Below are 17270 nucleotides of genomic sequence, written 5' to 3'. Positions count from 1 at the left end.
CGCCCACAAATGATGTATCAGCCATTCAAAGAGCACATGCAAATTTATTGTCCAATCATTGTGTACTGGGCGGGGCAATTCGCAACCAGACTCACGTTGCACAAATGTGTCAAGCGCACGCGAATACTAGGCGAGTTGGCGATTTAGGTTTGTGCCTGAGATCTCACCAAAAATAGGTTAATTACGACACGGAAAAATACATTCAAGTGGAGGAACGCGTGAGGTGTAAAAGGTAAAATATTTAACAAAACATTTTGCTATGTTTTTGGCAATTGTTACTGGGTTTAGCTAGCTAGCCCTCTCGTCCACTTACCCCACACAAATAAGGAAGTAAATCCTGAAAGTAATATTTGTCTGGTGACCAGCATTTTATATAAGATAACTTTCTATCCTCGGGAATCATAGTAATTATTTTAATTAAATCGAGCGCGTTCTTGCGCCGGCCGTCGATTGTCTTCGGTGTGAAGCCAATAAGTAGCTAACGTTGTAACATGTCTGCCAGAACGCAGCGAGCTGAAGCAAGCGGTTACTTTTAAACCATCTCAACTTAACTCTAATATATTATTTGAGTGCATTGGCGACTGCATTTTAAATAATCCAGACGACCGGAGTGGACAAAAAACTCATCTGACGTTCCCCACGATGTCACGTTTTTCAAATTTATGGGATTTTAATAGGCTTTCAAGCGCTTTGTTTTGTTGTAATAACATCTCGTGAAAATGTAATGCTGTATGTATGTTGGGGTGTAAATAAACAAATCTAATTAAAATATAATTGCTAGTTAACTAGTAAATGCAAGTTGTTTAAAAAAAAATTTAAAGGTTGTCCGGTTTAATGTGGCAAAGGGGCTTTAAACTTTCAAGAGGCGGTCAGGATTATTGAGTCAGCCTCAAGTGCAGTCTGCTGTTTTGTTTTTTAAAAGCAGGTTTACACTGTTCAGGTAAACGGGTTGCAATTTTCACAATTATGAATTTTGTTGCTTTTTCTTGTAACTTTGGCTTAAGTCTGTTGACTCCATCGTTACATTTTATATACATTGCAAGGCCTCAAGAGACATGCTTGAATGTGCTTAACGATCTTGCGTCAGACTATGTCAGAATTCTTCTAATTTAGCACCATGTCAAACTAATGAACAACAAAATTTTGAGCACAAGTGGCCAATTTAATGACGAGTATAAAATAACAGCTCACACGATGCCAAGAGGAAGCTCTCACGACCACGGCAATTTAGATCTGCTGTCAACCATAGGCGTATCTAGCCCATTTTTAGGGGGCATTTTTCACCCCTCTTGACACCCCCCCCCCCCCCAAAAAAAGTTTTGAGATCTTTATTTTATTTTTTTAAATGCATATAGAAGTCACTGCAGAGTATAAAAAAACCAATTTTGGGGGTAATTTATTTTACAAAATCCCAGACCAAGAACAGTAAAGCTCGGACTTGCACCCAAAAATCCCTGTTCCCTAATCTGATTTGTGGGTGTGTTCGAAAATTCTGTCCGATGTTCAAATCTACCATTCGGTTATTTAGAGTGTCCCAAAAAAGAAATGCTGGAGCTCAGTGCGTCAGGCAGTACAGATGAAAACAGTTCAAGCATGAGCTGCTGATTGGTTTATAACTTAGGCTGCTTGATTGGTTTATAACATAGGCTGCTTGATTGGTTTATAACATAGGCTGCTTCTGGAAATTAACGTTGTGGTGGGTGCGCTCTGCATCCCCGAAAACACACACTCAGGGGGGGGCTCACTAATTTTTCAAACACATTGACTGCAGCAAACAAGTTCCGGTTGTTTTTTTAAAACGTCTGCTTCTAACCACTACTATTGTTTTTAGTTTAAAATGGCTTACAATTCTGTATTGCATTGTTGCCAAAGTGTTATTGCTCCTTTTTAGTTCTGTAAATCATTATCGTGGCGGAAGCCTCATGCTAACCTAGCGATACATCACACATCAGTTGCCATGACTACTTTTACTTCTTCTTGCATTTCTTCTTGTACTTTGTTTTGGTGTTTTAAATACAGTGTTATTGCATCATGCATGTCTACTACTACTACTACTACTACTTTATTTTGGTGGATGGCAAATACTTTTGGTCCATTACCGCCGGTGGCGAAGGTGGCGGTAATGCACTAAAAGTGTTAGCCAACCACTGATTACGGAATGTAAATGCTATAAATCACAGAACAAGCCAAACTATGAAAAAAGTGTGACTTAAATGTGTGTAATTAATGTTAAGATAATCACTTAAGTATGGGTTATCAAAAGACTTGTGAGTAGAAAGGCAGCCAAAGAACAGTGTCATGTGATTCATAAATCCTACATTGGCTATGCCAATAGGTATGGTGGACTTCTATAACGCCATTTTGTGGTTGTCATAGTTTTATTTTTATGATTAATTGTTAAGCACCCGTATATAAACAGGTGGTTTTGTTGAAGAGGTAAGACTTAAGTGTTGTTTTATCATGTCCGCTTTAGTCCTCAAGGTCTCCTCATACCACCCTGCACCACAAAAAAAAGTTGTTTTAAACAGCAGGGTTCCAATATCTCAAGATGTCTTCCGCTCCCAAACTGAGCTCCCTGATTATGTAATCCTGCAGAGACTATGCAGGATATTTTCACTAGCTTGCCGCTTGAGCTTTTCAGTGTGCAGTGGATCTAACAAGTCTGCAATCCCCTGTCCAAAGGCCAGGTTTTTGGGATGTAAATAAGTGCAAACCAGGTAAATCATTTCTTAAAGTTTTTCCACCTTTAATGTGACCTATAACCCGTACACCTCAATTGAAAAACAAACGGGGAAAAAATAATGGGGATAACTTTTGAGTTACCTGGTTGCATATATATGTTAACACTCAAATAACATTTTGTTGCAGCATTTTTTTTTTTTAGATTTATTACATCACTCAGTTTTTGGGGGTAGAAATTTATCAGTGTGGCACATCCATTTGTGACCAAATATTGCAGGTTCAAGGACATCTTCTGTGCACACCTTCACTTCACCCCACTGTTCATTCTAATTCAAGTTTCAACTCTGGCTCTGCCGTTCAAAATACCTAATTTTTTTCACTTTTGAAAATATTCAATCGTGAGTGACGGCCCTACTGAAAAACATTAAAACCATGGGTTGGTGTTATGTTGATTTTATTTTATTTTCAGAATAAAAAAATAGTTGCTCAGTCCATTTTAAAGGGTTGTCATTTATTTTATGCATAAATTGGTATTGTTGTTTAGTAACCAAAAAATTGATAATAATTAAACCAGATTAATCAATGAGATAATCAATAGAATACACAGTTCTAAAAATATTTCTCTGGCGTCAAGCCAAAGCCTTGTACCTCCAAAATCGGCACTTTTCAGGAGACCCCCAAAACAGGATGTTTGTTTAGTCGTTAACATTGCAATCATCAAAGAGAGAAAGTTGTTTTCAACGCTTTAGATTGGTCAATAATTTATGTGGGCTGACCAAGTATAGATTTTTGAAAAATACTTGATATTTGCCAAAATGTGACGTAACGAGGTTTCGGCTTGACCCCAGCGGTTTGTTACATTTGAACAATGAGATCCCTGTGAACCCGTAGAAGCGCTCTGTGCACAATGGCTTGTGCTATAAGATGCGACCACAAAAATGTCAGAAAAAGCAGACTAGAACATCTGAACTATATTTGGGGTTAATTTAGAGACTCTCTCAATGGTAGCAGGTGTGTGCTGCCTCCCATTTAACATTAGTTTGAATGTGATTGGTTAATTCTGAACACAGATTCGTTGAATTTGTCCCCAGTTATAAAATGGTAGCCACAGTTATTTATGTTTATCTCCCCTCTCAAAAAAAAAATTTTTTTCAATTGAGTTATAAGTTTATAGGTCACATCAAAAATGGGAAAGTTTTGAGGTGATTTGTTTGGTCTCCTTTTTTTCCCTTTTTTTTTTTTTTACATCACAAAAACCTGGCATTTGAACAGGGCTGTGTAGACTTTTTATATCAACTGGACATTCTTGTAGTTTCATTGTTTATTACATTGATAACTTTTAAAAATGAGTAGACTTTATGAACTGATTGTGTTTTGTGATGTTGGCGTTTCTAGGGATACGCTGGTCTCATGCGCGTGCAAATCCCACAATAGTGGTGCCGAGTGGTGTCATACATGTGCCATATATCCACATTTGTTTGTGACTTATTGAGAATTCCATTGTATTTGATGGCTCTTTTGTTGCTTTTTATGAACGACACTTGTATCCAGTTGGATCCTGATGTACCGGTATTCACAATTGTGAGTTGAATGTGCCAGAATTGTTGTCCTAACAGTCGTCAATGAAGCTTGAAAGTACAATGTAGTAATTAAGACATAATTGCCCACATTTACAAAAAACGCAAGGAAACCTTTCCAAGTGTCAAGTTCTATTGCATTCCCTTGTCGTTTGTGTTGTTAATGTAACATATTTTTCTAAATCACACTTTACAGTATAGTTTCATGGAGCTGCAGGGCTTGATTGGCATGACATTTTTTGCACACCAGCCACTGTGGCTTGTGGATTCTCAAAGTTACTAGCCACTCAGCATTTTCATTTCATTTTGGTGGTGGGTTCAATTTTTACTTGAACTTTTAGTCCTTTTATCTTTGGCATTTCACATGCCTCCCAGGTGATCTACTTTTAAAGAATCACCACACATATCAGACTACAGACAGACTCCCACACAGACTAAAAGATGAAGGGAGTAGAATAGACAAAGAAATGACCTGGATTTTAACATTATACTTTTTTGTCTACAGAAATGGGCATAAATTGTGCTTTTGCCAGATTTTTCAGAAGCTTTCCTGTAACATCCTTTGCAAAGAGTTCCATCCTTGGAAGTAGGGCTGCACGATATTGGAAAAACATGCGATATGCAATATAGTTGCTGAATATAGCGATATCGATATTATTGCGACATTTAACATGTACCTAAAGAAATGACATTTTTATTATCTAATGAAAGAATTAAATATTTTCATGCGGCAAAATAAGAAAACTCAATGTATTCTTAGTTAATTAATTGTAATTACGGGAAAGGGGTGGATGGAGTGCACATTTTAGTTTATATATGACTGGTCAAATTCAGATAAAAGCATTGAACTAAATATGAAACTTATTGCACATATTTGCGATATGCATATTGCATGGGCAAATATTGCGATATCTATATTTTTTCTATATAATGTGCAGCCCTGTTTTGTCAGAAACGGGCACTTTTTCATTGCTCATGTGACAAACTTAGTTTTGTTGTCAACAATTGCTTCATTAGTGACAGCAAGCGAGAAGGTTTATTTTTTATTTTTTTATTTTACTGTTTCTGATTGAGTAACTGGTCTCCTCTTTCTGATTAATGCTACAGGGGTGCTATCGTGGCTCTCTCTTGCTCTGTACTAGGGATAAACAGGCCAATTATCGGCGCCGATATTGGGCATTTTGACAAATCGGTGTCACCCTTTTTTTCAAAATCTGATGGCTGATAAAAGGTCAAGCTAAAACCATTTTAATCTTAGGGAACTGTTTATTTAAGTTTTCAGTTAACTTTACAAGAGATGCAACTGACCCTAAGATCCTTCTGAACATTTTGTTTTTGTTTAACATTAAAACTAATAAATGCGGAAGTTTAAGATTTCAGGTATTTTTAAAATTTTGAAAAAAATATTGACTGTAGAAACTTGTTTAAGTCTCCATTTAACTTTTCAAGACATACTGATAACCTTGGGAGCTCCCTGAACATTTTTAAAAAAAAAACAATTAAAATGGTCTATTGTCTAAGGCTAAAAAAAAAAAACTTTTGAATTTTGAAAAGTCTGATAAACTGTTCAATAAGCAATAACTCTTTGAGACATTACAATAAAGTCAAGATTTGCATTTGTGTTTTAAATAAATTGACGCCAATATCCAATCCCTTTTTTAAAAAATTTTTTTAACTGAAATTGAATATCAGACTTGACTACAAAAAATCAGCATCGGTATCAGTCTATCTCTACTCTGTACAAAAGTGACCGATTGCTACCTGACTCACTTTAATATAGCAGGCTTTGCACTTGACTTCCCGGTGCTGCCGATTCCACTGGAAAAGTTTGAAAGGACTTATGTTTCTCGTTAGCACAATATATTGCATCATCACAGCCATACTCAGTACACACACTGGTCCCATAGGGTGTCCCATAAGTCGTTGCTCACCACCAATTAAATCCATGTGATGACCTGCTCTGAAAATGAATTTGTATCCTCCAAATCTGCAGTGCTGAAGACAAACAACCTTTCCGCATTCCACACGAATTAAAGGACTTCATGGAACCACTTCCTGTTGTTGATCGTATGAAAACCACCACTGACCAAGGTGATTGGCGGAATTACCACTGATGTGCGACCAAAGCGAAGAGATGCCCGCTGGAGACCGAGGCCCAGATGGAGAGGAGCCCTTGATACCATCGGCAACAGGAGGAGGTGGCAGGGAAGACGGGATGTCATCGGGGCAGCAGGTCCGACGGGCTCAATCTGCGAGTGTCAGGGTTCACGTGTGTGGAGAGGTGGGACAGGAAGACGAGGACATGACTAGTGGGTCGCACGACCGCTCCTCCCCAGACAATCACAGCACTGGAAGCGCCACAGGGTCCACCTCGGCCTCCACAAAGAGGTATTATAACAATGACAGAATCTAATTTAATTTAAAAGACTCAATACTTTATGAGCACATTGACATCCTTCCAGTGATTGTTATAAACATGGGAATGATCTGAGACGCTTCTTAACCCCGCCTCCCGCTCATGTGTCTCCGCAGCAGTGTGAATGCAGATGGGAGTAAAGGTCAGGTCCACAAAGCGATGATGAACACAGTAGCTGAGATGAAGAAGAGGCTTCCATCTGACAAACGTAGCCGCAGTAAAGCCAGCACTGTAGAGGCCTTGCACTATGCCCTCAAATGTGTCAAGCAAGTGCAAGGTAGCCCGTTGCTTAACGAAAACTCTTGATTGACAATCCGAGGAAAAGTCTTTTTAAGTTGGGTATGCTGTTTTCTGCAGCCAACAGCGAGTATTACAAATTGCTGATGCGAAATGGCCAGGATGAGAAGAACAATGCCACCGTTTGTACTCGTGAAGAGCTGGAAAGAGTCACCTCGGAACACACCCTTAAGAACACGGTACACATGCCAACACTTGCCACTCATTTCTCATCATTCTCACCGCAATTTGCACTCTACACAATAGACCATTTTTTGTAAGTCGATGCTAAATTGAGAATATCATCATAGCTGCGCACATGCTGCAAACACATAAGCACACATTTGCATGTGTCCCTTATATTTATTTGCCTTACACCTGGGTGGTGTGTGAGTGTATATGTGTTTACTGCCTTTGTGTGTGCGTGACTTGGCTTGCGTGTGTGCGTGCGCCTCTGTACCCCTGTGTAGGACTCCTTCGTGGTGGTCTTCTCCCTCTCGAGCGGCCGCGTTCTGCATGCGTCCGAGCAGGCGCCCAGCATCCTGTGCTGCAAGAGGAAGTTCCTCGAGTCAGCCAAGTTCGTGGAGTTGCTATTCCATCAGGATGTGAACGTCTTCTACTCCCATACGGCACAGCCGCATCTCCCGCCCTGGACCAACTCGCACACAGGTGTGCTTGTGACAGTTATAGTTTAAAAAATATATATTATTATTATTACTGGTACTTCCACCAAACACAAATGCACCAAGACAAGCGGTATCGCAAGGTAAAACATGGACAACAGAATGACCCATTAATTAAAGTAGAAGACAATCTTAAAATGTTCTTCACAGTAATGTGTTGTCTCTCTCCCCCCATTAGTCTAAACAGCATTCTGATTAATATCGCACAATCCATCTCAGGGGGCGGCCATTTTGCCACTTGCTGTCGATTGAAGATGACATCACAGTTGCGCAAGGCTCAGGCAACGACCAATCACAGCTCACCTGTTTTATGAAGCTGAGCTGTGATCGGTCGTTAACTGAGACCCGAGCAACTGAGATGTCATTTTCACTGGACAACAAGTGGCAAAATGGTTGCCTTCTGATATTGATTTTAAAAAAAAAAACAGCTGGATTTTGCTGCACAATATTAAGCAGAATACCGCATTTCGACTACATAGTTGCCTAGAACATATCAAGAAAATTTGGGGGGGTTGATTTCTCCTTTAAACAGCAATAATGCACCTGTTTTTGTACATCTCAGGGGGCGGCCATTTTGCCACTTGCTGTCAACTAAAAATGACAGCACAGTTGTTCTGGGCTCAGGTAACAACTAATCACTGTTCAGCTTCAGGAAACAGGTGAGCTGCGATTGGCCGTTACCTGAGCCCTAAGCAACTGTGATGTCATCTTTAGTCGACATCAAATGGCAAAATGGCCGCCCTCTGAGATGGATAAAAACGGGTGGATTTTGCTGTTAAACTCCTATTCCAGAAACACACTATGAATCATAAATTTCAGTATACCATGTTTAGACTCTGCTGTTTGTTCAATATGGCGTGAATGAAATTGTACGGTGTCCAAAATAAACTGACATCCTGTCCAAACATCTTAAGTCATCCTCCATGAACCAGGAAGAGTTTTAACGAAAAGAATGAGTAAACGCATGTTGGCATTGGCTGTTAAGAGAGACATTTTGACCGGTATTACCAGTCTGTAAAATCATAATGATGAAGAGCTGGTCGGAACAGATTAAATGCGTTTGTACTTGGAGACATTTATTTGATTAACATTCATGTTGACCTTAATATTTTTAATTGTTTTGGCTCTCAGTCACATAAAGCAACAAGGAAGTAGTGGTCGTAAATAAAAACAAAACGTTCTACCCGAAACGCAAAAAGGGTTATAAATGCCAGTCATTAGCTTAATTTGAGAAGTCACCTCGAGCTCGCTCTGTTGAAATGTGTTGAATTTAGACTCAAAGCAGTTGCTGAGTAGAATAAATAGTGAGGTTCACAAGATTGTGTAACTCTCCTAGTTGTTTGCCAAATGGAAAGTGTTTCACTCTTACATATGTTTTCTTTTGTACTGTAAGGTGGTTGTACTGGATTGCATGTATCTTACTCAATGACAAGTGGAAAATAAATGTCATTTCTTTGTGGCTGCCTCCACAGCGGGGGTTCTATTTGACTCTGCCCAAGTGAAGTCTTTCTTCTGCAGAATCAGGTCAGCGTTTATGTTGCTATCTGTGATTTAGAAAACAAAGCTTTAGTAGAAAATTTCTTAAACTGCAATTCTGTATTTTTTTTTATGTGGTGACTTTTACATGACAGAAGTTTCCCATCTGTTTCAGAGGTGGCAAGGATCGTGAGGGGGAGATGCGCTACAACCCGTTTCGCGTCACACCTTACCTGCTGAAAGTGCAGGGAACGGGGAGCAGCGGGTTGAAGGAGGAGCTGTGCTGCTTGGCACTGGCCGAGCGCATCATTTCAGGATATGAGGGTAATGTTGTAATCATTAGCACCTGATGCACTATTCAAATGTACATGTTGGTAGATGTTTAATTTTCTGTTTGATGTTTGAATAAATGATGGTAGCTAGTAGCTAGCCCTAATTTGCTTCAAGAGTGTCACGCAAGTGGTGTGTTATTTACTCCCCCAGCACCTCGAATCCCCATGGACAAACGCATCTTCACCACTACCCATTCACCTGGCTGTGTATTCCTCGAAGTGGACGACAGGTCATTACCCATTCACGTGTGAAAGTTGGGAATTCACTTGACCATTTAAACATCAAGTTAATGCAACTCATTTGGTGACCTCCCACAGGGCTGCACCACTGCTAGGATACCTCCCTCAAGATCTAATTGGCACATCCTTGTTAACCAGCATTCATCGCGAAGACCGTGGCCTCTTGCTGTCGATGCACCGAAAGGGTACGGTTTGATTTGCGTGACGATTCCTAGACGACTTCAACTTATTTTTGTTTTGTTTTTTATAGTGTTGAAGTATGCGGGTCAGCCACCGTTTGAACACTCGCCGGTCCGATTGCGCTGTCAGAACGGAGACTACATCACGTTGGACACCAGCTGGTCCAGCTTCATCAACCCTTGGAGCCGCAAAGTGGCGTTCATCATAGGACGCCATAAAGTCAGAACGTAAGGAGTAACAAAATATGTTCGCAATCACGCAGTGTTCTCAGGTAGACGAATACATTTGTGAAAAAAACGGTTTTGCTTGTTTGCCTTTTGGGTAGGACTCCTCTAAATGAGGATGTATTTGCTGCTCCGAGTAAAGTGGATTTGACTGTGACCCATGAAGAAATTAAGGACTTGCAAGCAAAGATCTATAAGCTCTTTTTGCAGGTGATTACTATTCATCTACGTATTGGAGTTCATTATACTGCTCGCTAAAATAAAATCGAATCAGGGTTTTTGCTCACTTTCATTAATGAGCCTTTCTACCCCCCCAGCCTGTCCATAACAACGGTTCCAGTGGTTATGGAAGTTATGGAAGTAACGGTTCTCACGAGCATCACATCAGCGTAGCTTCTTCGAGTGACAGCAATGGCAATGTGTGGGAGGACTCGCACCGGGAACCTGTAAGTCACATAATTATCACATTTTCTGTGAAGTATCAACGCTGCAGCCACAGTGAATGACATTGTGTCTTTGTGTCCTACCAGATGACTCTTCAGCAAATCTGTGCAGATGTGAATAGAGTCAGGAGTTGGGGAAAGCAGGCCTATTTTGATACCAGTCACAAAATTGCTCTTCTCAGTAAACCCGCCCCAGGTAGCGCAAACTGACAAATGCAAAGCGCAACATCTTTATTCCTAATAAGTGTGTTTTTATTTTATTTTTTTGAATGTTGGTTGAAATGATGTTCTCGTCCCATAGCACACTTGCTTCCGGTAGCATCCAATCCTGAGGTGGGGGATCGTGAAGAAAGCAGGAAACAAACACACATTCCCTCCTACCAGCAGATCAACTGTGTGGACAACATTATTAGGTTTGTGTGGTTCTTGTGTCATCTTTATTAAATGCCTAAATTACTGTTTATCTCTTTATCAACTGTGTGTCTTCGGCGCTGTCCTACAGATATTTGGAGAGCTGTACTGGGCCAGCTCTGAAACGAAAAAGTGACTCTCATTCCCAAGCCACTTCTTCTTCCTCGTCCTCCACCTCCGAAGATGACAAGCCTGCCAGAGCCAATGACACAGCTCAAGCTGCCTCAGATGGTATCAACACTTACATGTCTCGAAGTCTGTTAGTTGAATTTTGTTTTATCTTGTTTAGTTTTTTTCTGAAATGTGCTCTCTGTCCAGTGGCAATGTTGGAAAGTGAGGTGTTGATCGGGCCTAGCACAGCAGCTGTTGTTGGAGCTCCTCTAACCGACATCACCATGTCCATTAAGGCAATGAGTGTGGTCTCTGTCACCAGTCAGTGTTCGTACAGCAGCACCATCGTCCATGTGCCCCAACCTGAATCAGGCATGTACAGTACACGTTGTAGTTGATCCAAACGATGGTGTAGCCGTCAGGGCTCTCCATTTCTTCCACACCCAACTTATCCTAGTCTGCTTGTATCCGTTTGAATGCTTTACATACTAGGACACAGTCCTTTTCTATATTTTTAAGAGGTTTCTCAAAACATTTGTCCATATTCTAATTTCCTCATTTGATTCGATTTTTCCCGATTCGATTCACTTAACTTCAATCCGATATTAATTATGGAACATCAGTTCTTCTTAAATGCAGCCCAACTAGTCTAAACACGGTATCCTGATTAATATTGCATTTGTAAAATAGGTGTTAAGCAGCAAAATCCGCCCGTTTTTATCCATCTCAGGGGGTGGCCATTTTGTCACTTGCTGTCGACTGAAAATGACATCACAGTTGCTCAAGGCTCTGGTAGGGACCAATCATGACTCAAACCCAGAAAACAGGTGAGCCGTGATTGGTTGTTAACTGGGCTTTGAGCAACTGTGATTTTCAGTCAGCCATTTTGCCACTTGCCATATTGTAGTAAAGACAATTCTTGGGTTAACTCTCCCTTTTAAGCAGCAAAATCTGCCCGTTTTTATCCGTCTCAGGGGGCGGCCATTTTGCCACTTGCTGTCGACTGAAAATTACATTACCGTTGCTCAAGGGTCAAGTAACGACTAATCAATTTTCGGTCAACAGCAAGTTGCAAAAGGGCCGCCCTCTGAAATGGATAGAAATGGGTGGATTCTGCTGCTTAACGGTGCGGGCACATATAACATTATTATTGAAAAGAGAATTTTTGGGTTGACTTTTTCTTTTAAAAATTTTTCAACAGAAGCTACGGCCCTAGAAGATGTGCCAATGGGCAGCGAGCCCGCCGATGCTGCTCCAGCCTTGGTCCGTCCTGCTCCAAGCCCTGCCGCTGAGGAGCGAAGGTTTGTTGGTCTCACCAAGGAGGTGCTTTCAGCTCACACGCAGAAGGAGGAGCAAGAATATGTGGACCGATACCAAAATCGCATTCTGCAGAGCCCTTACAGTTTCTATCTTCAGCTGGACAACAGCTCAATGGCTCACTCACAACACAGAGGTTTGCATTCACAAACATGAATATACTGTATGATATACAGTACAAAGCTTTTGCGCATATTAAAATGTAATTTTGCAACAGGTGAATATCCACGTCCAATGAATGTTGGTGGGCTTAACCGCACTCGCAGAGTAAAACCCCGACTTAGGCGTCCCAAACCCATGGACTCATCAGACAGCTATGCCTCTCCACCCGGACCTTCACGTCGGGTCCCAAACTCCTCTTGGCCCTCTTCAGAATCCTCTCAGCCGCAGATGGCAGTGCCCTACAGTCAAACATCTCCACTTCAAGCCCCATTCTTTCCCATGTTGGCAACCCAACCGGCCCCGGAACAACCGCCAAGACTGCAACAGCTACCCGGAGCCCCTCCTATGGTGGTACAGCCCCCTGACCAGACCCAGCTCAACTACAACTTCCACCTCATGCAGCAAAACCAGAACCTGCCGGGCATACCAAATATACAGATGGAACACATGCAGAATCTGCAGAATATCCCCAATTTTCAAAATATGCAGCCCATGGTGCCAGCCCAGAATATAAGTCCCTTCATAACACCAGTCATGACTGTCATCCTTCCCAACTACCCAACGTTCACGTCTGGGTATCCATCCATTTACTCCCCCTCCACTGCCTCCATGATGCCCCAGGCACCCATCACCATGGCAGGATTCGCCCCTGCTGCCCCCTTCCTGCAGCCCCAGTTTCAAGCCCAGCCTGTGCCCCAAGCTCAGACCTTCCCTGGCCCCCTGATCGGCTCACCCAGAGCCTGCTCTTCCGTCGGGGAAGAAGAGGAGACGGCAGGCCCGCGCGCATTATTCTCCAGCTCACGCTCAAGCTCTCCACTTCAGCTCAACTTGCTGCAGGAGGAGCTGCCCAAAGCGAGTGAAGGACAGAGCAGCACAGGACACAACCTAGCAGAAAGCCTTCATGAGCAGGGTGACAATGAGGTGATAGCAATAAAAATTTCTCTCATCACGGTTAACACGATTGCCGACGAGTATGCAGCTCTGGTGCAAGGTTCTAACTGAACATTTTCCCCTCCCCAGGGTGATGTCCCGAGTAATTCTGGGAACCATGATGCACAATCCACATCCAGTGAGCTGCTCGACCTCCTGCTGCAAGAAGATGCACGGTCAGGGACTGGCTCCAATGCCTCGGGGTCTGGATCAGGAGAGTCCGGAGGATCACTGGGATCTGGATCTGGATCCGGCTCCAATGGAACCTCTACCTCACACACTGGTATAAATCCTGAATACAAGATTTTACTTCATACATTCTTAGAAATAGTGGAAATACCAAACGTAACCGACTCCATGACTCATTGAACTTTTAAACTGCTCTAATTTTGAAACAGTTATGGCTGACTGACATCATAAATATAATTTAACCACTGTATTATAAAAAAAAATAAAAATACAGGAAAGTTAACCAATTGAGCAGCCAAAATCTTTTCTAGATCGCAATCACTTCAGTTTAGGTTCAATTCTGATTCAAAGTCTTGCCAAATTAACTTGGTTGTAAGACTTGAGTAGTGGCACTGTCAATACTCCACTATAGAGCAGATACATACAACTTTGCTCCTGATTGCAGGTAGAGATGAATGATTCCCATTTTCTCTTTGGTAACAGGCAGCAGCAACAGCAGCAAATACTTTGCCAGCAACGATTCCTCCGACACATCACGCAAAGCCCGCAAGAGTCAGGAAGCACCAGCAGAGCACCAACGCAGCTTCGACAATCAGGCGGAGAGCTCCCTGTGGAGCAAGATCCAGCACACGTCGGAGCATGTCATGATGACGTACCAGATCCGTGCGAGGTACACACATGCAAGAAGTTCTCGACCCTTTTCATTCCTGTTGATGGTGATGATTTGAACAAATATTCACAGGGATAGGGATCCCCCCACAAATGGTGAAAAGTAAAAATGTTTGCAATTACATATATTAATAGTTTAAACCGTAAATATACTCAACTAGGTGTGTAGGGGTGGAGTCAGTGGTGTGTTGTGGTCCCTGGAGAAGTGCGTATACTCTAAATGTTGGCCTTGTTTTTTTAGTAGTCCAGAAAATTTTTCTGGTTTAGAAACACTGACATGTAAGAAAAATCTGTCATTTGTTCTTACTCACAATAATAAAATGATCATGACTTGATTTAAAACAGTTTGTAGTAACTGGTAACACAAGCAGCCTGAATTAATGTAAAATATATTTGTCATGAGACAAACATACAGTATAAATAATGTTGTAAAACAATATTTAATGAATAATGAATACAAATACAGAAAAACACTAAAGGGGAAGTCAACCTTAAACATTTCTTGACAAAAATGTGTTATATGTGACCTCACTAGTTTAAACATGACATTCTGATTAATAGTACGTTTGTAGAATATGAGTTATGAAGCAAATTCCAGCCGTTTCTAGCATTATCAGAAGGCGGCCTTTTTGCCACTTGCTGTTGACTGAAGATGACATCATAGTTGCTCAGGACTCAGGCAACAACCAATCACAGCTCACCTGTTTTCAAAAGCTGAGCTGTGATTGGTTATTACCTGAGACTTGAGCAGCTGTTATGTCATTTTCACTCGACAGCAAGTGACAAAATGGATTTTGCTTCTTAACTCATATTCCACTAACGCAATATTAACTCATTTGCTCCCAAAAACGTATAAATATGTTCTATTTTAAATGTTATAAGTGTCCCAGATATGTATTTATACGTTTTTAATGCTAGAGCATACAGAATTCTTTGATGCAAAAAACGGTTGAAGAAATGGTAGTTATTACACAAACGGCCAGCAGGTGGCAGCAGAGCAAAAATGAATCAACCAGGGGCCATGTTGACAAAAAAAAGCTAATTACTCACATTTCTAAATAGATTTGTGAATAATGATGAAACTTAGCTATATTCTAATGCTAATTGCTGCAAAACGGAAACAGATAGAAATGTACTTTTTTTCCCAGATGAAAGAAGAGACTCTAATCTTTCTTTTGGTACTGACCTACATCATGTAGGTTAGTGTGTAAACTATTGAAGGATTATTTTATTTATTTGGAAGTGAGTATATACGCCGTATACCCTGGGCTTCACCACTGGCAGGAGGAGCTCAAAACAATAAAGATTTAAAGATTTGAAAACTAATTTAAAAATAACTGTAAAATGCACATTGATTTTGAAAGTCTGTCAACCCAAAACATCTTGTGTTTTTGGGAGGTTCACTTTGTATTTAGTTTATACATTACCTCCTGCAGGGACCAGAGTGAGGTATTGGCTGAGGACAGGGAGAAGCTGCGAGTGCTTCAGCCCCTCCAACCTTGGTTCAACCAAGATCAGCGAGAGGAGCTGGCACTTGTCCATCCCTGGATCCAGCAGCACGCCATCCCACAAGAGATTGACACTCAGGTGGGAATGCGCACAAGAGCTCATGTCACGTCATTCATGTCTACTGTTCACCTAAACATCCTCGTGACTATGTCCCTCAGGGTTGTGTGACTTGCACCGCCGGTGCAGGAGCAGCCCGTTCGCCTCCACCCCCAGACCCCGACAGCTCGTCCCCTCTGGAGGCCCTGGAGCCGCACTCTATTGTGGACACTTGAGAGCTGTGACCCCCAAAACCATTCATCCTTGACAACTCCCACCATGCATCTTGTCTGGTCAGGCCAGAGGATTCGTTCTCTGCACGCTAGTCTAGCTTGATATGTAAAAGGGGGCAAGAGAGATGGGCATTTCAATTTACAGGTATTAACGCCCAGCCAGCCTCAAGTGGCTGCTGTCATGGGACCATGACTATTGTACCGTGTAGTGTAAAGTATATCCTCCGGCTACTTGATGCCCATTCCAAGATGCCCCCTGAACATGAACCCTGTGCAGTCACACTCTGCCTGTAGGTCAGATGTGACTGTATGACAGCACAAAGACCATACCGGCCCGGTCCAAGTATCAGAAAACACGGACACTCTTCACTGACAATGGAATACCGGCTGAAAAACTATTTTAGGAAGTGGGTCTCATTTTTAACACCCCCTGAACATGAGCACTGTGCGCACAAAGACATTGCTGCCCCGGTTTGTGAATCCTAACACAAACGAAGCACTTGGTGTACACTTTGTACACATGAACTCCTTCAGTGACACGATGTCACACAATGGCGGATACACGGTAGATTGTTTTAGATGGCTGTCTGGATACAAAGACATGTGCTGCTTTATGTAAAATGATGCTTTTAATCTTATTGGATGAATTGCTGCTGGAGTGTCATCGGTTGATTGTCTGTTGTTGAGATGTTAGTTATGCGGACTCCACGACAACAGCAAATACACTTTGATGATCATTTCAAGGAGAATTTTTAGCGCCCCACGTATGCTCTTTCCCTAAAAGTCCTGCCCTTTCCTAAACTCACTGTACTAAGTACATGTGATCATGGGATGACTGACATATTCCTTCTTATGTACGTGTGCGCGTGCGTGTGTATGTTTCCACTCGACTCTGAATGTCGTAGCTAGTTATGTGCTGCTGTAAGTAAGCGTGTGACTTCTGCTTCCTTCCATAAAGCGGCCCATTTGCGAAACCAACCTGGTTTTCTTACCAATTTTAGATGATATATAACAGTATCATGTTTTTGTAGGAAAGATGTACACAAAACTTCAGTGTATAAAAGCCATTTGTCTTGAATTCAGGGACTGTTTGTGACACAAAGGAATGAATAAATGAACTATGATGTCTGAGCTTTTTAGTATGCATATTTGCTTATCAATGAAAGACCTGTAG

At 41.6% G+C, this 17270-nt stretch overlaps 1 protein-coding gene across 1 annotated transcript; it reads left to right on the top strand.

Annotated features, from left to right (window-relative positions):
• Nucleotides 1-96: 96 nt before the first annotated feature.
• Nucleotides 97-17227, top strand: per3 (period circadian clock 3). The gene is made up of 22 exons (XM_077574283.1): nucleotides 97-232; nucleotides 6253-6647; nucleotides 6792-6952; nucleotides 7033-7151; nucleotides 7422-7620; nucleotides 9107-9158; nucleotides 9286-9434; nucleotides 9594-9672; nucleotides 9761-9867; nucleotides 9933-10089; nucleotides 10188-10296; nucleotides 10404-10532; nucleotides 10617-10725; nucleotides 10831-10942; nucleotides 11032-11171; nucleotides 11259-11423; nucleotides 12253-12504; nucleotides 12586-13451; nucleotides 13551-13743; nucleotides 14133-14319; nucleotides 15755-15905; nucleotides 15986-17227. Exons 2-22 carry the CDS (start codon nucleotides 6373-6375, stop codon nucleotides 16097-16099), a joined length of 3825 nt encoding a protein of 1274 aa, XP_077430409.1. The 5' UTR covers nucleotides 97-232; nucleotides 6253-6372; the 3' UTR covers nucleotides 16100-17227.
• Nucleotides 17228-17270: the final 43 nt, after the last annotated feature.

The sequence above is a fragment of the Vanacampus margaritifer genome, chromosome 8 (assembly GCF_051991255.1).
Source record: "Vanacampus margaritifer isolate UIUO_Vmar chromosome 8, RoL_Vmar_1.0, whole genome shotgun sequence".
Taxonomy (NCBI): domain Eukaryota; kingdom Metazoa; phylum Chordata; class Actinopteri; order Syngnathiformes; family Syngnathidae; genus Vanacampus; species Vanacampus margaritifer.
The sequence above is the reverse complement of the archived record's forward strand: the minus strand, read 5'-3'. Positions and strand labels throughout refer to the sequence as shown.